Here is a 23,145-nt window from a genome sequence, read left to right as displayed (position 1 = left end):
TGTAATTTTCAGTTCATTCAGTGTGCCATTGCTGAATAAAATTAGTAAAACTACAAATAAAATAAATCTTACTGACCCCTAACATTTGAACTCTAGTGTATTTAAAATTGCATTGTGATTTTATATATATATATATGTTTTAATAAAGGTATTGCTGCAGGAGCTACATATACAGTACACAGAATTTTTTTTCTTTTCTTTTTTTTACAATTTTAATGGAGAAAATTTATCTGACAAGACTTCTATATTGCGCAACTGTACTATATGATGAGAAAGTCATCTTTATCTCTCTTTCTCTGGCAGATGACAGTATTTCTGCCGCGAGCACATCAGATGTGCAGGACCGCCTGTCCTCTCTGGAGCTGCGGGTGCAGCAGCAGGAGGATGAGCTGACGGTGATGAAGGCTGCGCTGGCAGACGTACTCAGACGTCTGGCTCAGTCAGAGGACTCCGCAGCCGCTGCCAAAAAACAGCAAAGCAGCAAAGGTAACCTAGCACTGCCGTCTGTGTGTGCATCTTTGCCTCTAGTGATCCTCGCACTGTTTACATGCAGGAAGTGTAGGAGAGCGGCCAGACCAGGATCTGTTAACAGTTTCAATCTAGCCTTGACCAACGGCGCTGAATGTTTCCATTTGAATAGCAGCTGTGTGTGTGTGTGAACGTGTGATCTTGGGGGCTGCTTAAGGGAAGGCATTTTAATGTTTGACCATTAAAACTGACTTCACTTTGTTCTCCGTTTAACACACCGTATAAAACACACTGGCTGCCTCGTGCCCTGTTTCTCTCGCTCTCACGCTCACACGTATACAACTTGTGTATATTTAAACTTTATGCAGCTTAAAGTTTTTTGATGTTAAAATACTTTAGTCCTTTCCTGGTTTAAAATGTAAAGACTAAGGATGACTTACGAGAGTGTAAACAGTGTGGCGCTGACAAAATATTGCTCTGTTTGTTTGAGCGGCCCAATGACGTTTTGGGTGGACTACATATTAATCTACTATTAAACACAGGTTTTTAGAAATATTGAGAGAAACAATAAATGTTTCTTGTTCCATTGATGTTTAGGAACGTAGTATGGCAATACACAATCAAATTTTGTGTAAAATAACAATTTTTATGTTAGAAAGGAGTGTTTAAAGTAAAGAATGTCAAGTCAATTGCATTGCATTGCATTGTTGGATGCAATCTTATATAGTATTCCTTGCTGTATATTGCATGTAATGGAAAATATAGCTAGTCATTCAGGTATTCTTTGAACAAGGAATTTGTTCATACTGTGCACATGGTTTAAAAAAAAAAAAAACTGGCAGCTGTCGTTGCCAGAATAATTCAGCAAAAATAAAGCAAACACTTAAACATCTTTACAAAGCAACCTGTACATTTTGTAATTTACTAGTAATTAATAATAATAATAATATATAAAGGTGTATAAATATATGATGTGTATTTGATATATGGAAGGTGTACAGTGTCATAAACACAAATACAAAACATAATCATGCTAACATATCACCAAAAAATAATGGAAGAAAAAAAAAACATGAATTTATCAATTTAAGATGCGACATAAAAATCCTATTGTGCATTACGGATAACATAAACCAGCGGTCCCCAACCCCCGGGCCGTGGCCGTGCGTCATTTGGTACCGGGCCGCACAAGGAAGAATAAATAACTTACATTAAAGCTGCAGTCGGTAACTTTTGGCGCTCGCGTCTGGCGGAAGAACATTGTAGCCGGAGCTACTTCTCTCTGTTTACATCTATGGCGAGTCACACAGGTACTGTGCTACTCTGTAGCTTTGCCGACCCCAACCAGACTAAAATAGTCCTAATATAAACACTTATTATAAGGGTACCGTAGTGATTAAGGAAAAGACAAAAACACGGTTTGGAAAATGGATTCATGATGTACTCGCTCATTATATATTTTTTTTACATTTTCGACACAAAACAACACTGTGGCACAGCCCTGCGCTGATTGGACCAGTAGAGCCGGGAGCGGTGGATTTTTGCGGTATCTTATATTTTTAAGGCATGTTTAAACGTCACAGAGTCAGTGAGCGTTAGGGACAGAGAGGATGTTATTCATGTTATGTTGTTGGCGTGATGTTATGAGGACGCTGCTAATAAAGTTGCATACGAATACATAGTGGATTTATGTTATTACTATATTTACAATATACCAGAGTTTTTATGCCAATCGTATCATTTTATTTTGTTGTATTTTTCCGTCACACCTTAAAGCCCGGTCCGTGAAAATATTGTCTGACATTAAACCGGTCATTGGCACTAAAAAGGCTGGGGACCGCTGACATAAACTGTTGAGAAACACAATTATTTAAACAAAAAATAAGTCCTACAGGGAATTCTGGGAACATACTGTAAGTTTATGGTTTATGGTTTTATATTTAACTATATTTTACTGTAAATTTACATGAAGTGTACGGTTAGGATGAAATAGTAAGGAAACTATTGTAATTGCAACAGAGATAAATTCAACTCTAGTTAAAATTAGTTTTTAATTAGTTACTTCTGGAGAGAAATTAAACAAGTACTGGACACAGATGTGGAATTTTAAGTGTTGAGAGCCTCTATATAGTACATAGGGGTGTGTGATATTGACAAAACATAATCAATAGCCATAATTAGACGATATTTTGCTCAGTGTGTTTTTGTGCTGGTACCTAAGGACTACCGTGGACAGCTGATTCCTAAAGTTTTTGATTTTCTTCATATTCCGTGTGGCTGTCATTTCACACTGATAGAAATAAATCTTTTCCAATACGTTTAAACAGATTTTTACCTTTTTACCTTATAAATTGTCCATTATGTTTTGAGTCAAATTCTCACATTTAATCAGTGAATTAGAATAATACGACATTTGGGCTATAACAAAGCAAATTAAATCCGTATCAGAAAAATTCATGTTTGCAATGCAGAGGAAACACAGAAGCTGCATCTGAAGTGGCATTTAGATAAATTATTGCAAGCCATGAATGCATGTAACCTGCAATTACAAATGCATGCATTTATTTTTGATATATTAAACATAAAACGTTAAATACTGTTATTTAAAATTATTTAAATAATAATAGATACTTAGAATGTGAAATTGAAACTGCCGGCAAGTCACTTTTAATAAGGGAGTCATTGCGATTGAGCCAAATAATTTAAACTGGTGATTCATTCAGGAACGAAACGGCATCATTCTGCTCAGAGACGCAAAACAGTGCTGTGACTTTGTTCGGAATTATTTTTTTTATTGTCGAAAAACAGGAAATGTAATGGTTTTTGCTAAATACTTGATAACGTAAAATCGCACATCGTTAGAACAACATTTACGATATTATCGCAGATTAAATATATTGAACGACCCTAATAGTACACTATTAAAGTCTACATTGAAAGGCTGTGCATTCTGTTGGAAGCAAATGCTTAGTGTTTGCGTTAAAACTAAAGTATGCTTTGGACTTTTTTTTCAGCAGTATCGGATTTAGCATACATCTTCATTTTCTCTTTAAAATTAAATCTGCGAACAGACACTTACTCAGCAGTTTACATTTATCAAATCCTTCTTATCAAAAATAAATAAATACAAAGGGCTAGTAAATGTATGAGCCTAACGAGAGTGGGTGAATAAAGGGAATGAATTGCTGTACATATGAGGACAGGAGAGATCTGGCACGGTGTTCTCCTCATCCATTCACTGGCCTCCGGTTTCCCTTTCCTTGTGGGATCTGTGTACGGATGGCAATACTGTGTGTCCCTGTGTGACACCTCCCGCCCATCCACGACCCGACCAAAGGTGCGTCACACTAGACCTCATGTTCCATTCACTCCCATTCACAAGTAATTCTTACCATTTTACAAAGATAGCTGGGTTGGATTTCCCTTTGTATGTAAGATGATAGGCTTTGGAAAAATAGACTTGAGTAATTATACGTATAAGTGTACAGATGTCTCCAATTAGACCAATGGACAGACTAATGAATGTTTTACTCAACACAAGCAAAAACAAAGAGCAGATTCATCACAATGAAATATTTTACTGCAGAACAGGCCTAGAAAGATTAGGTAATTATTATTAATTATTATTATTAAGGTAATTATTAAAATTTCGTTGACTTTAGAAGATATTTTCTCAGACTTTTCTGTTTTTGATTTACTAAAAATACATTTTTTTTAAATTTCTTTTTATTTTAAGTCTAGTGTGACGCAGCTTAATGTGTGTGTTCAGACATTTGATCTGCTCTGTGTAAAGGAGCCGGTCATGTGACGGACACAGTGGGTGCTTGAATCTGCCTTTAAAAACACACAGGGCATGGCCTAGAAATAATTTGACCAAAGGAAAAGATAGCTAGAAACAACAATTCTCAGGCAGTGAGCAATGAAAATGGGCAAAACGAAACCAAGAACCTAAACAAAATAGAAATGCAAGCCCTGAACGGCAATTGCCAGACAAAACCATCAGAAAGAAGGCCAACCACTGACTCAACACAGAACTCAGCTTGGACAGCTACACTGTTCATTCTTTATTATGACCGTTTTCCACATTTTACAGTAATAGACATCAAAACTGGAAGCTAATAGCCAATACAAACCTCAAAATAATGATATTATTTATTATAAGCATGCAGAGCTTTGTCCTTACTAAAAAGATGTGTCGTAAGATGAATGTCAGATCATCCTTCCTGAATCCATGACTGATTTAATTTTTTTTTAACATGAAATGTATCAGTGTCTGATTGAATCTTCATTGTAAACACACTGAAAAAAGTGCGCATTCCTTCCAAAAACTATTGGTTAGATTACATTTGACATGTCTGCTTTTCAGACTTCATCTGTTTGAATTCAACAATTACTTTGGATCTCAAAATAGCTTCATGATTAAGCTAGTTAAGACTGGATTTCACCAATAAAGAGATTGTTTTAAGCGGTTCCAACCTAACCATGCAGTCAAAATATTTGATCCTCGTTTTTTTATACACTACTGTCTAAAGCTTGGGATCAGAAATATATATGTATATATGTGTGTGTATATATATATATATATATATATATATATATATATATATATATATATATATATATATATATAATTATTATTATTATCATTATTATTATTTATTATTATTATTTATTTATTTTTAACATTAAATCTTACTGATATTAATATAAGTACATTTATAATTTAAAATAAATTATTTACTTTCAAATGGGACAAAACATGCATTTTTTTGAGTACTTGCACTTACATTGTGCTGTTTATTAATTTTCATTGTAGATTAAACTAGTCACTACATCTCATTTTTCACATTTTCTTTCCACTGCCCAGATTTACTCACTGCGCCCATTATGACCCATTTTTCTCACTTTTACGCCTCCATTTCTCTTTCATTCTCACCATGCTGATTTGAGTTTCAAGGCTGACTCACTGCTCCTATAACATTCAATCCCCCTATCTATTCCCCCTCATTTCCCATAATCCCCCACACACTAGTATCTTTCCCCAAACTCTCAGTCTTTCCACTCAAGTCCTCGCCCAAACCTCAGTTTATCCTTAATCAGCTGCTCTCTGGACAATATCTGTGAAAGGGCTCAATTCTCGAAGGAAAAGAAAAGCGCTGGTTCCTCGCAAACTGCTTTTCCCAGTTACGGATGAATGCAGTGATTGATTTATTGTTTTTGTGATTAATCTGATCACTCATTTGGCATATCATGAAATACATTTGAATGAATTTTCACAAGCTGTCTGCTTCAATAAGGCAGGCTGTTGTTGAGGTGGTTTATTGCTGTCTTCTATCATATGAAGTACACTGAATATGATTAAGAGTGTCTATATATGTAAATCCAGTAAATTGTCCTGTATTTTGAGCATGAAAGTGATGGAGAATACCAGTGGTTTTGGTGTCTAACAGCTAGTGACAGGCTTCTGATGGAAGGCAGATAATTCCTTGGTTTCCTGTTGGAGTGAGGTCACATGAGGACTTCCTGTGTGGCTGTGCTGACTAGACACACACACACACCCATGCAGTATACACAGGAAGAAGATCATCTCATGCTCAAATGCTTAGTCTCTGTCCACGAAAGCCAGTGGTCTAAACACATGAGTTAATTAGTTCTTTAATGCAAACAGCATGATCTGTTGTGACAGTAGTGGCAGCTTCCAGTAAAGTCACCTATTAGTGAGACACAAATCTGTATGATTATGTTTCCTTAATTATAACAGTATAATGAAAATAAAAGCTTGTGTAGTTTGTTTGACTTTCACTGTTCAACATGTAAAAACTGAATTTCTTAATGAAGGCCAAACATCCACAGAATCACAATGACTGTAATTCGAACGGTTTGAAACCTCTCCTGCCCCACGCATGTTTGTTTGTTTATTAAATATTTTGGCTTATTTTCAGCTAGCTGTAATGGGGCCAGAACTTAATATGACACTCTCAGAATATCATTTTAAATTCAAAATGTTTTCAGTGCATCGGAGTTCTGTTCCCAAGAGCCTGAAAGTGCACTTTTCCCTTTGTGTGTGTGTGTGTGTGTGGTGCTAATAATCCTGGTAATATGTATAATAATAATAATAATAATAATAATAATAATAATAACAATAAATAATAAAAAAGAATAAATCAATACTGTATTTGTATATTAGTAGTATATTATTTGTATTTATTTTAATATTATTATTATTATTACTAGCAATACATTTCAATATTGATATTAATTCATATAGGCATTTCATCTGTGGTATTTTTTGAAAGATCTTGTCTTTGCTGTTAGTTTGCACATGTTGAATACAAAATACAAAAGAATTGTTTTATTCATTTATTTATTTCAGTGGGGAACAGTATGGTCCATTTGCAAACATACTGTTAGTTTTAATAACTGTTGAATCAGCTGATCATAAAAGTAATTGTTATTACTTTTGTTATTGCAGCCCTAGCAATAAAGACGATGCAGATTTTCCCACAAAATCAGCATAGACAATATACAAAAACTTGCAGTTTCTGCGTGGAGCTGGAACTGTTTTAATTTAAGAATAAACCTAGAACTAGACCATTAATGTCTTAGATCATTAATTCACACTAAATATTTTTAAACATTCTAATTACATTTTAAAAGAAACATGCGCAAGGGAAATTCTAGATGAATGTGACCTGTAGTTGTTTTGCTTTTTGCTGTGTTTTATCTGGAACACTGTAGAGAAAGGTTTGCTGAAGCACACATCTCTCAGCAGTCTGATGAGGTCCGCCACACACAGTGTGTTTTTGTTGTGGGCTAATGGAGCGTGAAACAGAGCCATGTGGTACTGACATCGCATCACCACCTCCTAAGATAATATACACATGCATACGCGTGCCCCGGAGAAAAACAGCTAATCGAATCCACCACGCAAGGCCTGCACAAGCGTCAGTCTCTCTCACAAAGAAAAGGGGTCAAAGTGAAGTGACCGGTGAGCAGCCAAGAACCTAAATCAGACATTTCCACATGCAGGCCATTCAGAGAGAGTTTTAAATAGCATGGCTGATGCAAACCATTGCAATCATGGCACTGACGTTTAGCGTGAGGACACCATAACAAATTCAGCTGGACACCTCCAAAATGCTAGTTTAACACGAGTCAGTGGGTCTCTGCTAGGATCCAGTCGTCTGAGACTGCTTCTGTTTATTCTTTCTCATTTAATTAAAAAGGAAAATAAATCACAGAATGTTTTTTTTTTCTTTTCATTCTGGTCTGGTCTTCACTATAAATATTACAGACAATATATATATATATATATATATATATATATATATATATATATATATATATATATATATATATATATATACATACATATACATACATATATATACATACATATATTTATATAATATTCTGATTTGCTCGATATAGACTGATATAATAATAATTTTTTGACCATTTCACCCTATTCAGATGATGCCAGCCCTGAAACAACACACAACAACTACCCAATGTGGCTATAAGTTTGATCACAACATATAATCATTGCTGTTAATTGTGTTAACCATCTGAAGTGACGTGACATTCAGCCAAGTATAGAGACCCATACTCAGAATTAGTGCTCTTCATTTAACCCATCCAAAGTGCACACACACAGAGTGAACACACACACACCATGAACACACACCCATTGCAGTGGGCAGCCATTTATGCTGTGGCGCCCGGGGAGCAGTGCCTTGCTCAAGGGCATCTCAGTCGTGGTAATGCCGGCCTGAGATTCGGCCACGACTTCCTGATAAGCTACTACAGTAACTGATAAGCTACTACTAAATATAATGTAGAAACTTGATTTTTCTGTAAAGCTGCTTTGCAACAATTTGTATCATGATAAGTTTGTAGAAAAACTGTAATACACCCATATCATTTTTTAAAACTTTGACCATGTTCAGCATGAGAATCCAATTCTTTAGCAGTGTAAATATATCAAAATGCACGAAACCGCATTAGGCCCCCCCTTTAATTAAAAAAAGCTTATCCAATTGGAAAATTCATGGAAATGTAAAAGTCAAAGGGTGTGGGAACCCTAATAGAAGGTCTGTGCAGTAAATGTGTTGCAGTGCTGAGATTTGAGTCATTGTTCTAAGATACAAGAGGGAATAAAACCGATGCGCAATGTGTCTCCTGCAGGTCAGACCCCGCTGCGAGAGGCTTATTCAATGTCTTGTATTGCCAATGGCAGTTCCAGCGGCCGCAAATCTCACAGAGATAGTTCCACAGTGTCCATAGCCAAGAAAGAGACACTCTCCTCCGCCGCCAAGAGGTAATGCACACACAACCGAAATATGCAAATGATCTCAAAATCTCCTTTACACATTTTGGATGTCTCCCTTCTCTGACCCATTTCAGCTCTCCACTAATGAGCTGATGATTTGAAGCAGGTGTGTTAGCTTAGGGAGATGATCACAATGAGTTGTGGTGGCAAACCTCCATGACTGGTTTGGGAAACACTTTGCTAGGATACTCATTAAATTCAATTTTTAACAGACACGCTTTTAATGGAATGTCGTCTGGAAAAATGCTGTCTAAAATATTGACGACTCATTTAACGCTAACGAATTCAAATGTTGGTGCATTCAGATGTTCTCAGTTTAATATTTAACGTTTTTTCAGCCTGAAGATATATATTCATCTGAATGTCTGTGAGTGTTTCAGTGTTGAGATGCTCAGCTCTCCTCATCTTTAAATGTGTATCGGATCTTCCTATGTTGACTTGCATGTTGTTTTTGCAGTGGTGGCGAAGGGAAAAAAGACAAGCCTCCGATGGAGGGGATCAAGGAGAAAGAGGAGCCGCCACAGGCTAATGATCAAACCCCTTCAGCGCCCAGCACCCCACAGGCACCGTCCCCTTCCAGCAACCCCCCCTCCCCTCATCCCCCACACCCCCAAAGACGGCTTTCAGAGAACAAGGGGTCAACCCCGGCCAAAAGGTTCCTCCCATCAGCCATGCAATTTCTGGCAGTTTTCGAGCAGCGTTTGGCAATCTGCTTACAGCGGTTTCGCAACCTATTGACGTAAAGCCAAGGGGCAGGGCTGACATGCTTCCTCAATCAAAATCAAGATCAATAGAGAGCAACAGTGACTGGCCGCTTTTTATCTGCCTTGGTTCCGGAAGTATTTTTCCCATTAATTTTCACCATAGGGTTTTGAAAAATGGTTAACTAAACATCTTGGTCCAAACCAAGATGAATCGCAATATTAAAATGTGTGTATATATGTATGTATGTATATATATATATATATATATATGTGTGTGTATATGTATATATATGTATATGTATATGTGTATGTATATATATGTATATGTATATATATGTATATGTGTGTATATGTATATATAGAAAATATTCATATTTTTTTTTAAAGAGTGGATGCAATGGATTTTATTGTGGAAAAAAGGATTGGATTTATACTTCCAGAACAAAGTATGCATTGCCACATGTAAGTTACCAAGACTTAAAAAAACAACATCCATCAGTACTCATTACAAAAACCTCATTTCCAGGCTCTTAAATTAATTATATCTAAACAAATTATTGCTTTTTCATCATTTATCAGTCCTGCTAGGTTCAGGCTGACAGTGTAGGTCAGAATGTGTTATGCTCTGGATCGCTCTGAGCGGTCCACCCAGAAGAGGAAAGTAATGGAAAGCAGATGTGATGTCCTCTCAGTGCTCAAACCCTTGGTTCTTGCTTAATAATCTGCAGGGTAATCAGGCTAACACATTAGCCCAGCCATGCTTCAACGCCATTAGCAAACCTTCTAGTCTGTACTTAATAACCCAAGGGCCCGCCTGCTGAGTTATTCATATCGACCCTGCAAGCTGTCCCATCCAATTAGCTAAAGAGAACTTGAAAACCAATTAGCTGCCTCAGTAATGTCATTTCACGGCCCGATCCATGCTTGTTAGACGATGCAACAAGAAGATTATTAGCCAGGATTTGGCCACAGTCACATTACTTAGAAAAGCCTCTACAGTCGATGAAGATTCAACTCACACTAGCAAAGACTTGAGCTTTCTTATAGGTAATTGGAATCAGAGATGTTAAATGTGTGGTTGTTGTGGTTCACACAATGAGTTTTTTGAAATCTTGCAGAGATTATTTTGAGAAATATACTGTTGTCAATACAGTGATGCCTCGTGATGTCTATATTTTCCTCAAAAGAAGAACTCTTAGGAATAGAAAGTGCAGTAAATGTAGGGATGAGCATCGTTAGACCTGTATACCTCACAAGTGGCCCCATATGTAGAACTCAAGCCAGTTTTTCACATGTGGAAGTGTGTCAGCTCTGCCCTGGAGTACTATCCATTCCCTTTCCTCTCTTACTATCATGTTTGGTGAGGTTGGAGGTACTTTGCTACAGCTCTGACCTATTTAATGGCCTTAAGCCCAAAGTATACTTCAGTTTTAGCATGAACACCTTGCATATATTGTACATACAATCGAACCCACAGCCTTTCAAAGTATACACCATTTGATAGCGTGTGAGAACACAGAAGTTCAAACCTTGCGAAACCTCTAGAAAGTTTCTTGTGTCTTCGGCATTTCTCTATGACCAATAAAAATGTCTTCAGACTCGTTTATGAAGTACAAATTCACACAGATAGAAACTTACAGTTCACAATGTACACCTAAGTATACTTTGGGCTTTAATGTATGTGTACATCTTTGAGTTTCTGGATCACTTGTATAATTTTTTTTTTTTTACAAATGCTCCCCTGTCTTTACCTCTATAGATTCTGCTAAGTTTAGGGCTGCTAACCAGAAGGTTGTTGGTTCAAGTGCCAAAATGAGCAATCCTTAATACATTTTTTTGCATAAAGGTCAGATTTTCCCAACATTTTTGTTCCACTTCCCACTTTTCTGTCAAAAAACGCCTCCTTTTTAGGTCCCATAGCGAATGAATTGGAAATTGGGTCGGTGTAGAAGTTGTGGTCCAGAAAACTGGTTTGTTTTTGGTCTTTTAACATTTTTTTTTTCTTGTACACAGCTTCGCGTGAAGATAACGCTCCTCTGTTTTCCCTTTCTAAACCTCTGATGTGTTTCCTACTTTCCTTTAGCTTTGCTGTGTGGTGTCTTTTTCCCAATCAATCTCATGCAATTTACCACAGGACTGGGTTTCAAGTTTTTCAGCTCCCCTGTGTGTACTAACGATCGAGTGGATTGTGTGCATATGCATGATCTTTTACCTGAGGGATGCATTTTTGACTTTCAAGGGTCGTTGCTTGTTTTCTGGCTTCCAGTTTGAAATTAACAAAAGAGGAGGAGTGGTTATTTGAGTTCGGAGGACCTGGACAGAGTTAGCATCTAGACATTGCGGTCCATCCTAAGTAAAATTATCTAAACAAACCTTTGATCTACTATGTAGATCTATTTAGATTTAATGGATTGTTCTCCTCCTAGCTGGCAATGCCTCTCCTCTAAATTTTTCACTTCTTCCCTCTATTCGTTTTTCACCTTCCTTTTCAATTGAAATCCTTGTATGTTTTTTTCCTGTCTGCAGCAGGGGTAGCAGTGTGAAGCGTGGAGGAATGGAGCGTTCTCAGAGTAGTACATGGGACAGCGGAGAGGAGAGCAGGAATAAGCTGGTGAAAGCAGCCTCCACCTCCAAACTGCTGTCCAAAGTGGTGAAGAACGCAGAGAAGTAAGTGTTAGGTTTCTTCTGTTCCCTTTGCCCTACAAAGACTCGTGCTGTAGACTCGAGTCCTCATATAAGTCATCCAACTACACTGCAGTGTACACTTTTCTCAAAATTCCAAGAAAATTCTAAGAAGTTCTCATGATTTATGAAGTTACACCAATATTCAATACATTCCATGTTTCATTTATTTTTTTGTAATATGATTATGCTTTTAGCTACCAATATTTAGTTTAAAGGAACACTCCGACTTATTCACAGTATCCCCCAGAGTTAGATAAGTCCATACATACCTTTTTCATTTCTGTGCGTTCTGTAAGTGTTATTTGACGCACCCACCGCTAGCCTAGCTTAGCACAAAGACTGGATGTAAATGGATACTGGAAGCATAGTAATCCCAATAAGTGACAAAATAATGCAAACATTTTCCTATTTACATGTTGTGATCTGTATAGTCACAGCGTGTACAAATAACAAGGCTATATGAGACAGAAAGCATTTTTAATCATATAAATACTGGGAACTATATTCTCACTAGGCGTAGGAGCACAGCTAACGTTACTTGGGCGGAGTGGCTACTTGGGCGGAGTGATTAGCGCAGCACACGAGACCGTAAACAAAACAAACGTGACTAACTAGCTAGACATGACTCGTGATCATGGCTGACTTTGAGGAATTGTCAGATTCAGAGGAATTTTACTGTGTATCAAACCAAGATCCAGAACCATATAGTTTTGAGCCAGAATACACAGACGAGGAGTTACAAACTTTGGAAGCTGTAAGACGAAGGGAGAATCAGAACGAACACGGACTGGTGGTGTAAATGTGGAACATGCCAACCTATGCCGACAGAAACCGAGTGCCTTTGTTGTAATGAATGGGACCGGGTATTGCCATCAATGTCAAGGCTTGATGACAATCAAAATATTTGCGTCACTACCACGGAAGATTTCTCTGCCCTAATACACCCGGCAGTTGTCTTTTTTTTCCCATTGTGACAAGATCAACTGGAAGAAACGCCCCATGCCGAGTGAAACTAATGGTCAGCTATCCACCAAGTAAGTGATTTTGTTATAATGATCATTCATAGTTCAATGAAATTGTAGTATAGCATTACATACAGTATGTCACAATAATAACTATAAAGGGGATACACGGAGCCCCTATTCACGTAATAGTGCCACTACTAAGGTTATATTACATTAGCATGGCACTGTTACAGTATGGCTAATGTTAGTCATCTCAAAACATAACGGAACACTTACCGCAGCAACAGGTGATCCAATTTGTCCTGTCTTTATTATTGATGGGATGGCTGTATCCTGTAGCACACGTTTCATGGTCCGTGTGGCAACTTGCATTTTTTCAAAATAGTCGTCTACAGTAAAATGTTCAGAGCAAACGAAATACTTCGTGATGGTGTTTTCAGGTGTGTTTGGATCTATTTCCAGAGCAAGTAGTCATCGATTCATCAGGTCAGCGTTTGTGGTTGGAATTCTATGAAACATCATAGTAATACCCGGTCTCCCTTGTTTATTGTCGCAGGTCTTTACAATACAGCGAACACCCATGATTGTACACTATAAATTTACTATCTAGTAATTGCTGACTCTATTACTCCAACTCTGAGCGAACTCTCTTCTCCTCAGCACGGCGCGTCTCAGGTGCTGCCCTAATCACTCCGCCCAAGTAACGTTAGCTGTGCTCCTACGCCTAGTGAGAATATAATTCCCAGTATTTATACGATTAAAAATGCTTTCTGTCTCATATAGCCTTGTTATTTGTACACGCTGTGACTATACAGATCACAACATGTAAATAGGAAAATGTTTGCATTATTTTGTCACTTATTGGGATTACAATGCTACCAGTATCCATTTACATCCAGTCTTTGTGCTAAGCTAGGCTAGCGGTGGGTGCGTCAAATAACACTTACAGAACGCACAGAAATGAAAAAGGTATGTATGGACTTATCTAACTCTGGGGGATACTGTGAATAAGCTAAAGTCCCAAAAAGTCGGAGTGTTCCTTTAATACTTGCTGTTCAGCACATTTGACCTTAATTTGAATTCATTCCATAAAAGTCCAGATCCATGTTTAACTGCAAACAATCTAAGTTGTTTATAACCCTTGCCTCTTGCTTAAAAATGCTGAAGAAAAAGTCTTCATGCACCCTAATGTTGTTGTAAACCTTTATGACTTTCTTTTTTGTTCTTTTCTTCATGAAAACACAAAATGAGAAGTTACTGATAATGAAGAAAATAACATAAAAGTATCATAAATTGGGCTATACCACTTGTGTGCTATATTCCAAGTCTTCCAACAATAATGTCTGAAATTTTTGTGGTCATTAACTTGTAATATTCCTCTCGCCATAACATAAAACTTGGTGCATCCATGTTGCTTTTATATGATTTTGGGTAACACTTTACAATAGTTCCAATTGTAAATATTAGTTAACTGCGGTAGTTAACATAAACTAACAATGCAATATACTTCTAAATCATTTATTAATCTTAGTTAATGTTAATTGCAGCATTTACTAATAAATTATTAAAAGTTCTACATTATTTTTTGGACTAACATGAACTAACAGTGATTTATGAATAAATGAATGATAAAAAAAGAATTTGTACTTAACTAGCATTAACAAAGCTTAATAAATACAGCAACAAAGGTATTTTATTATTATTATTATTATTATTTAATATTAGGGTCCTTATTTGTTGAATTCCTGCTCACTGTCAGTGTGGGGAAAAAGCATGTCAGAGATTCTCTTTTTGTATTGTGTGGAAAAAAAGAAAGTCATATGATTGGGAAACATCATGAGGGTGAGCAAATGATGACAATAAAATGAATTTTCATTTTGGAACTGTTCCTTTGAGACATTCCTGTAGCTGAAGAAACATTTTTTATTTAGAAGAATTTTTGGAACTCACTTATTAGTCTCGTGTTAACAATATTTTGATTTTCTTCCCATTTCCTCTTTAGACACAGAGATCCAGTCATCAGCCAAGGTAAAGTCTCATTTTGCCTTTACGTGATCTATTATGTTTCACCTTCATTTTTTCCTCATGTGTTCCTCTCATTTCCTCTATCACAGTGGTTCAAGTGAAACTGCTGCCTCGTGCAGAACTTGTGCACTTAAGATCGTTACAAATTCTCATTTACATGTCATTTGCACAGTAACATCTGTAACAAACATTAAAGCTGTGCCCTGTAGCCAACTTGCATTTGATAAGAGTAAACGTAAGCTACAGTAGCATGATGCCACCTCTCAGTACTTGGCTTTATCCCAGGGCAAGATTAGCGGTTCACAGGCCAAGTGTGCCCTGGAACGACCTTATCCCGAATCTGGATTTAGCCCTGGGCCGAGAAAAGTAAAGGTGTGAGCATCTCTCGAGTCATTTTAATCTTGGCAAAGACGCACACAAACTGCATTCCTGTGTCTTGTGGTTCCTCGTTTGTTCTTCCAGACATTTCTAATGATCACGCCCATTTTAAAAACTGTTGACAGGCCTCTTTTATAACGAATCAATAAAACTGTTCCTTGTCTGCCATTCTGTGTTTGTTTTTGAGAGATTATTATTTCTGTCCCATACCCAGCTAAAATGTCAACCCGTGAAAAAAACAGTCAAGGTAAGGTTTTTTCTCTTCGAGGCCCAAAAACCGCCGGAAAAGTTTTTTTTACCCCTCCCTTACCCACTTCAGGCACTAATCCCACTTTAATTCTCTTAACTTGTTGATCGATCTGAAAGATCAATGGTCAGTCACTTGTTCCACTCTTTTTCTATCTCTCTGTCGCTCTTGTTCCTCAAAATCTTAAATAACATTTCTGGAGGAATCAATAGTAAGTGGATTTCATCCCAGCTTACAGGCTAGACGATAAACGCGCATCTCGCTTCTTCATTTCTTCTCACTGTTCTGAATAGATGACTTACTGTAGATTCACCACCAGTAACTCATTAGCAGAGGAATGGGTTTGTCCTAAAATAAAGATAGCAGAACAGCTTTACGGCTGAATCTCACTAAAGTTTTCAAGAACATATCGTATTTCACTGCAAAATCAAAAAAAAAAAAAAAGAGAGAGAGAGAGAAACAAGAAAGTGCATTTTGTAAAAAGAAATTAACATTTATTTTAACTATATCTTTTAGCATTATTTTTATGACCGCTAAGCTTTTGTATCTTGATGCTAAATAGTCTCATTCTCTTGACTGTAGAATATGTGGGGAAGAATATTTTGTACTTAATATCCATTGAAATAGACTAAATCCAAAATATTTTATTTTATTAATTATTTTATGATATATAATATAAATTAGATGCATTGTTTTGTGAAATGAATCATTTATAATCTAAAAATAAAATGTATTATTTTTGTACTTTTTGATTTTTTTGGATGAAATGTGTCCTAGGCATGTTTTTGTAATATTCCACTGCATACAGTATAGATTAATTCAGTAAGCATGCACTGTTATAGTTCACCCAAAAATGAAAATTCAGTCATCATTTACTCTCATTTCATCCCAAACCTGAAGGCCCTAAACATAGATACATGTATTATGATTATAAAAAAAAAAAAAAAGAAACATGCACACAGACATTTCTAAAATTCTTTCAGGTTTGTAACAACATGAGCGTGAGTAAATGATGATAGAATATTAATTTCTGGCTGAACTATCCCTTTAAGGATATCAGTGTCAGTGAGGAATGTTCTAGATATCCTCGGCCAACTAAGCTGTTTTTAAAGGTTATCTATGGTCAGATGTCTTGTTCAGTGTTAAATACTTTATAGAATTATGCAATGCTATTATAAGATCTGCTACTGTGCAAAGAGACCATGGAAAATACTTCTTTTTTCTGCCTCACTGTCCATTTGTTTCATCAACTTGATGTTTCTGCTTTATACCTTTCTTTTTTATTAAATCACAGTTAAATGTGGGCATTGTCATTGCTCTGGTCCTTCTGCATGTCGCTCAAAGCTTCACATTTGTTTTGCTTGGGTTTATAAAGGAGTTCTAAGCATGAGCCTCACTAACTCCATCGAAGAGCTTCATTTAGAAATGTTGTAGAAATGTAAGGAGCAATGCTAGAACCTAAATATATGCTATGTGTATGTTAAATGTTGCTAAAACAAACAAACTATCGCAGTCTTTTCTAAAAGACCATGTTCACTACTAAATTTCAGAGAACTTGCTGCTTGAATTCAAGATACACGTCACACAAACAAACATGGGTTTTGTTTGAGATATAGGTCTCATTCACAGTTGTTAGTAATTGCTTATAATTATTGATTCTTAATAACTAGTTACTATTGCTAGTATTTTCTTAGAATATATTTCTTTCATCAAATTTCTCCACAGAGGGAGAATATATTAAAATGTTCATGCGAGGACGACCCATCACGATGTTCATCCCATCGGACGTGGAGAATCACGACGATGTCCGAACCGAACTTCCCCCAGAGAGACTCAAACTGGAGTGGGTGTATCCTTTCTAGCAGGCTTTGAACGTATTGTATTTTACAATGGTGATTTAAAATGCTTTACCTAGGCAAAGTAAAGACATAAAAGACAAATCATAGCATGACATTACATAAAAATGCATTAAAAAATAATGGGAATTTTTTATTTTTTTTAAATGGATTAGAACTTCTATGGCTATTTATTTTATTTTATTATTTTTTTTTTAAACCAGTAATTGCTGAGAAAATACACCATTCTGTGAATTAATTTCACAGACATTAAACTATTGTGATGGACAGTTATAACACACATTTTTGGTTGGAATATTGTTGTATTCTCTGTATCCTCCTTGACTCAGACGGGCAGATATGGCTACAGGGGACGTGACTGCCGTGCAAACGTGTACTTGCTACCTACCGGAGAGATCGTATATTTCATCGCCTCGGTGGTTGTGCTCTTCAACTACGAGGAGAGGACACAGCGCCATTATTTAGGACACACTGACTGTGTCAAATGGTGAGACTGAAAACATATATTGTGTTATTTGGGCCTTGCAGGTATCTGTTGGTCTTATCATTCATCATATGGGACGTCACTGACGGTGATTAAATAAACTACTCTCGCTGAAAATTTCATTTTTATAGTTATGAATAAGGCATTTATATGTACTTTTTAAGTACTAATCAACAGCAAATATGCTAGGAATATGTATGCTAATAAGAAACTAGTTAATAGTGAATACTGTTTCTTAATCTAAAGTGTTACCAAATATTGTCTAAAATATGTATATAATGGAATTCATACTGGTCTGTAGATATCAGTATATGGACAGGCCAGTGGAAATCCTTAATTGTTGCTTATTTGGCTGATGACATTTTAATGATCACAAACAAAGCCAGTGTGGATCAGAGAATGTTCTGCTCTCTCTGAATGTCTGTTTCTCTTCTAGTCTTGCTGTTCACCCGGATAAGATCCGTATCGCCACAGGACAGATAGCAGGCGTGGATAAGGATGGCAGGGTGAGATTTATCAGCACAGCTACTGTGATAAAGCACAAACCTGTGTTTGCTTTAATGTACACTACCATTCAAAAGTATGAGATCAAATATTTCGATTTAAATTAATACTGTAACAATGTAAAAACACTTTACGGACCCTGTATTACTTGAGTTACTAATTTCTTCTTTTCCCGCCAATGTTGCTTGTTTATCAATGTAAGCCCTTTTGGGATATTGAGCTGCTGTGATATTTGACATGTCTGTATTGTGAATCGTGCAGCCGCTTCAGCCTCACGTCAGAGTTTGGGACTCGGTCAGTCTGTCCACGCTGCAGATCATCGGCCTCGGCACCTTTGAGAGAGGAGTCGGATCCCTCGCTTTCTCTAAAGCCGTGAGTCTAACATCTGCTATCTAATTTGAGTTGAATTCATTATTTTAAGTTAGCACTGCCTAACAACTATTTTGATAATTGATAAGCCTGGTGGTTTGTTTGTTTGTTTATTTTTTTCTAAATTGTTCTAATATTTTTCACAGTCTTGCACTGCGCTCTTCCTGGATCTGGGTCATGTTCGCATTTTTTATTTCAACTGTAATGCTAACCTTGAAATCAGGGTAAACCATAATAATCAAAATAATACCGTATCTGTGAAAATCGACTGAGAATTGAGCAATAATTTTAATTTGGCTCAGAGGAAGCTAGGAATTTAGTTGCCTTTGTGACAGTTTTTCTGGTGACTAATGGACAAACCAAAACTTCTTTATCTTCAAATGGTGGAAAACCTCACGTTTCTATGAACCTGGTTGTTTCAACATCAAACACTGTACTCTGTGGGCATTTTCAGTGACTCTATTTGAATGAAGTGCAGATATATGAACAGCTTTTATGGGGAGACTGAAGAATCCGAAAGTGTTGGGATTTAGTGTTTGTCATTTAATCTAAAATGTTAAGAGTATGGATTTGTAATGCTCATACTGTGTGTGTGTGTGTGTGTGTGTGTGTAGGACTCAGGCATTCATCTCAGTGTGATTGATGACTCTAATGACCACATGCTCACTGTGTGGGACTGGCAGAAGAAATCAAAAATCGCTGAGATTAAGGTACGTGGGCCCTTCTTTGATTCATTTCATTTGGTTCTTTTTTCTCACATATCACAACTCCCCTTCCTTTGTTGCTTTCTTTTAGATTTCTTAGCCCTTATCTTGTTTCCTCCTTCTCCTTTCTTCTCAGCCTTTTTCATCTCGTTTCAGATGGCTTCCTTCTCATCCTTTTATGTTTTGCCATGTCTATTCCATTTGTACCCTTTTTCCCTGTTTCCCTGCACATTCCTCTTTTGCTTCTTCTCATCTCTTTGTTCATTATGTAATGATTTTGCCAATATAATGTTTTATCAGACAACCAATGAAGTGGTCTTAGCGGTGGAGTTTCACCCGACTGACGCCAACACCATTGTCACGTGTGGGAAATCCCATATCTTCTTTTGGACCTGGAGCGGTTCCTCACTTACCCGCAAACAAGGCATCTTTGGCGTAAGGACACCCATGCTTATATTTCTCATCCGGGAATAAAAATAAATAAAAATAGTTCACCCAAAAATAAACATTTGCTGAAAATTTCTCCTCAGGGCATAAACAAACTGATTCAGAACTCTGATTCAGTGATTATTTAGCATGATTACTCAGAAGAGTCCATGGAAGACTCCATATTGCAATTTTTTTTTTTTATCTTTTAGTTAAAATGTATGTACTGTAGGTAAATGTTGTTGTTTTTTAGTATATACTGATTTGGGGAAAAATCGCTGTGTCAGACCATTTCAGTCCATTTCCATACAGTAAATATTGAGTCTTGTATGAAATAGTCAAAAGGTCAAAAAATATCAAGATGAATTTTATTTGAGCAACATTTCCCAGCCCAAGAAACATGTCTAAACTAATGCTGCAGTCAGCTTGATCTACAAAGCACAGACTTGTACATAGAGTTTATAAATCTGACTTCATATTTAATACTTTGTTTGTGTGTCATTGACAGAAATATGAGAAGCCCAAATTTGTGCAGTGTTTGGCTTTTCTCAATAATGGAGACATCCTGACCGGAGACTCGGGAGGAATCATGCTGATATGGACTCGCAGCACCGCGGAACCAGCACCAGGGAAAGGGCCGAAAGGTAGACACTCGTCACACACACACACACACACACACACACAGGCACAGGCTTTATTGACACTGCCAGCATACTAAAACACATACTTCACATTAACATTCTCCTAATATTTCCATCATCACCTGCATTTCCTTACAAAAAGTACTTTGGTGGCAAGTTATGGTATCCTCCTCCAAATGCAGTGTGATCCTCTGCTCTGCTGCACGCTCTGAAACCAGAGACTAGAGAAGTTCCCGCTCACCATGAAAGAAAATAAAGGAAGTAGAATGAGGCCAGATGCATGTAGGGTCAATGCATAACCACATTATGTTCTACCAAAAAACACGTCATATTAACAGTAGCAGACACAGTTACTGCACAGGTCACGAAAGGCTGTAGGTTTTACAACTCTTGACGACACACTGCTAGAGGAAATCTGTGTTTATTTCTTATGTCAAGACTGTGAAAATTACATGAGAAGCTCAGTTTATGATTGCTGTTCCAATTATTATTATTATTTATTTAATTTTTTTTTTACTTCAGTAGTAAAAGAGGAATTTGTTACATTATGGTAAATGCAGCAACTAAAACCTCACTGACCCTTACATTTGATCTACTACAGCCCACATGTGCTCAAGTTTATAAATTTCTTTGCAACAAGCCTCTTTTGTTCAGGAAGGCTGCATTTATTTGATCAGAAATACAGTTAAAACAGTATTGTTGTGAAATAGTATTACAGTTAACTGTTGTGTTTGAATATATTTTAGAATGTAATTTATTCCTATGATGCAAAACTGAATTTTCCGCATCATTACTTCAGTCTGAGTTTCACATGATCTTTCAGAAATTATTATAATATGCTGATTTGCTGCTCAAGAAACATTTCTTAATATTATCAGTGTTGAAAAGTATCATGGCACTTTGAGGTACCTTATTAACATTTTGTGCCATCAGTAATGTATAATGTTAATGAGGCCAGCATTCATTTCAGCAAAACAGTGACGGAAACAGAAACTTCTAGAAACCTGTCGTAGAGAGTAGCTTTCAAGAAGACTTTCAATGGAAGTGCACATCTCGTGATATGTGACTGAAAACTGTTTGCATGCACGCATGCTAGAGTCTGTGTGCACAAGTTGACAGATTATTTTCTCAGTGTTGATCCTGGAGTTGTAATGGTTTTCACTGGCATGCTCGTTCATCATCACTCCTTTATTTCCCCCCTCAATCTGTACAGTGCAGTCCTGTGACACAGCGCCCCCTAAAGGACAGAAACTACTACTACTACTCCCAGTCACAGAGCCCAGTCCAGCATTTGTAGTAGTTTTACTTGATACTTTGAACTGGAATTCTTCATTAATCTATAAATTCTGTAACTTTCAAAACTCAAACTCTTTCCTGAGTCCAAAGAAGTGCATTTATGGAAATAGCTGCTGCCTGTAGCTGATCTCAAACTTCTACATAAACAAGTGAATACATAAGCACGACTGTATTTACATATCAGTGCCACCTGATCAGAAGCTTGGCGCAGTGTTATTGCACTACCATTCAAAAGTTTACGGTCAGTAAGAATTTTTATATTGAATTAAATTAACACTTACATTATATTCTCCAAGGATGCATTAAATGGATCAAAATTGACTTTTGATGTTACAAAAGATTTCTATTTCAATTAAACTCCCTATTCATCAAAAAAATCCTGAAAGTATCACAGTTTCCACAAAAAAAGAAAATAGTTTATAACACAGATAATAATCAGAAATATGTCTTGAGAAACAAATTGGCATATCAAAATGATTTGTGAAGGATCATGTGACACTGAAGACTGGAGTAATGATGCTGAAAATTTAGTTTTTTTTTGTTGTAATAATATTTTACACCTTAACTGTGTTTTTGATCAAATATGTTGATAAAAGAGCATAAGAGACTTATGAATACCGTTCTGAATATTTCCAGATAGCAATGGTATTTAAAATCGAACTTGCATAGCTAGACACGTCTGTTCTTGTATGTTTTGTGGATTACTATTTTGTTAAATGAGTTGAAAATTAGAGACATCGTGCAAAAACAACAGACGGATAAGCGCACACTTTATGAAAATGAATTCCTGCTTAAGCTGCGCAACATCCTCCTGTAATGAAGCCTCACATGTGCTTCGCCGGCTGCTGCTTCATTTCTTCTTTCTCTCTTAAGTCATTTGGCATATGTCATGTCCTGAACTGGCCTCGTCTAGCTGATTTCCTGTCTCTGCGTCTGTACTCGTGCAGATACCATGTAACTGTAGAAGTGCGGTAGTGCAGGTGGGTTACAGTGTGTCAGAAACGCATTCGGTTTCAGATATGTGAGTGTGTGTGTGTGTGTGTGTGTGTATTGACAGGGCT

General features: G+C 36.8%; 1 protein-coding gene across 4 annotated transcripts in view; it reads left to right on the top strand.

Annotated features, from left to right (window-relative positions):
* LOC132157385 (echinoderm microtubule-associated protein-like 4) overlaps positions 1 to 23,145 on the top strand; it is a 90,740-nt gene that overhangs the window by 49,629 nt on the left and 17,966 nt on the right. For 2 of the 4 annotated variants that reach the window (XM_059566722.1, XM_059566720.1), the window contains exons 2-14: positions 304 to 486; positions 8,656 to 8,788; positions 9,258 to 9,455; positions 12,034 to 12,171; positions 15,157 to 15,182; positions 15,772 to 15,804; positions 17,530 to 17,653; positions 17,998 to 18,147; positions 18,581 to 18,650; positions 18,910 to 19,020; positions 19,632 to 19,727; positions 20,022 to 20,156; positions 20,656 to 20,791. In XM_059566722.1, coding sequence (XP_059422705.1) covers positions 304 to 486; positions 8,656 to 8,788; positions 9,258 to 9,455; positions 12,034 to 12,171; positions 15,157 to 15,182; positions 15,772 to 15,804; positions 17,530 to 17,653; positions 17,998 to 18,147; positions 18,581 to 18,650; positions 18,910 to 19,020; positions 19,632 to 19,727; positions 20,022 to 20,156; positions 20,656 to 20,791 — 1,533 coding nt within the window. The remainder of the gene's footprint in view (positions 1 to 303; positions 487 to 8,655; positions 8,789 to 9,257; positions 9,456 to 12,033; positions 12,172 to 15,156; positions 15,183 to 15,771; positions 15,805 to 17,529; positions 17,654 to 17,997; positions 18,148 to 18,580; positions 18,651 to 18,909; positions 19,021 to 19,631; positions 19,728 to 20,021; positions 20,157 to 20,655; positions 20,792 to 23,145) is intronic. The other 2 variants (XM_059566721.1, XM_059566723.1) reach the window with 2 other exon arrangements.

The sequence above is a fragment of the Carassius carassius genome, chromosome 14 (genome assembly GCF_963082965.1).
Source record: "Carassius carassius chromosome 14, fCarCar2.1, whole genome shotgun sequence".
NCBI classification, from domain to species: Eukaryota; Metazoa; Chordata; class Actinopteri; order Cypriniformes; family Cyprinidae; genus Carassius; species Carassius carassius.
The sequence above is the reverse complement of the archived record's forward strand: the minus strand, read 5'-3'. Positions and strand labels throughout refer to the sequence as shown.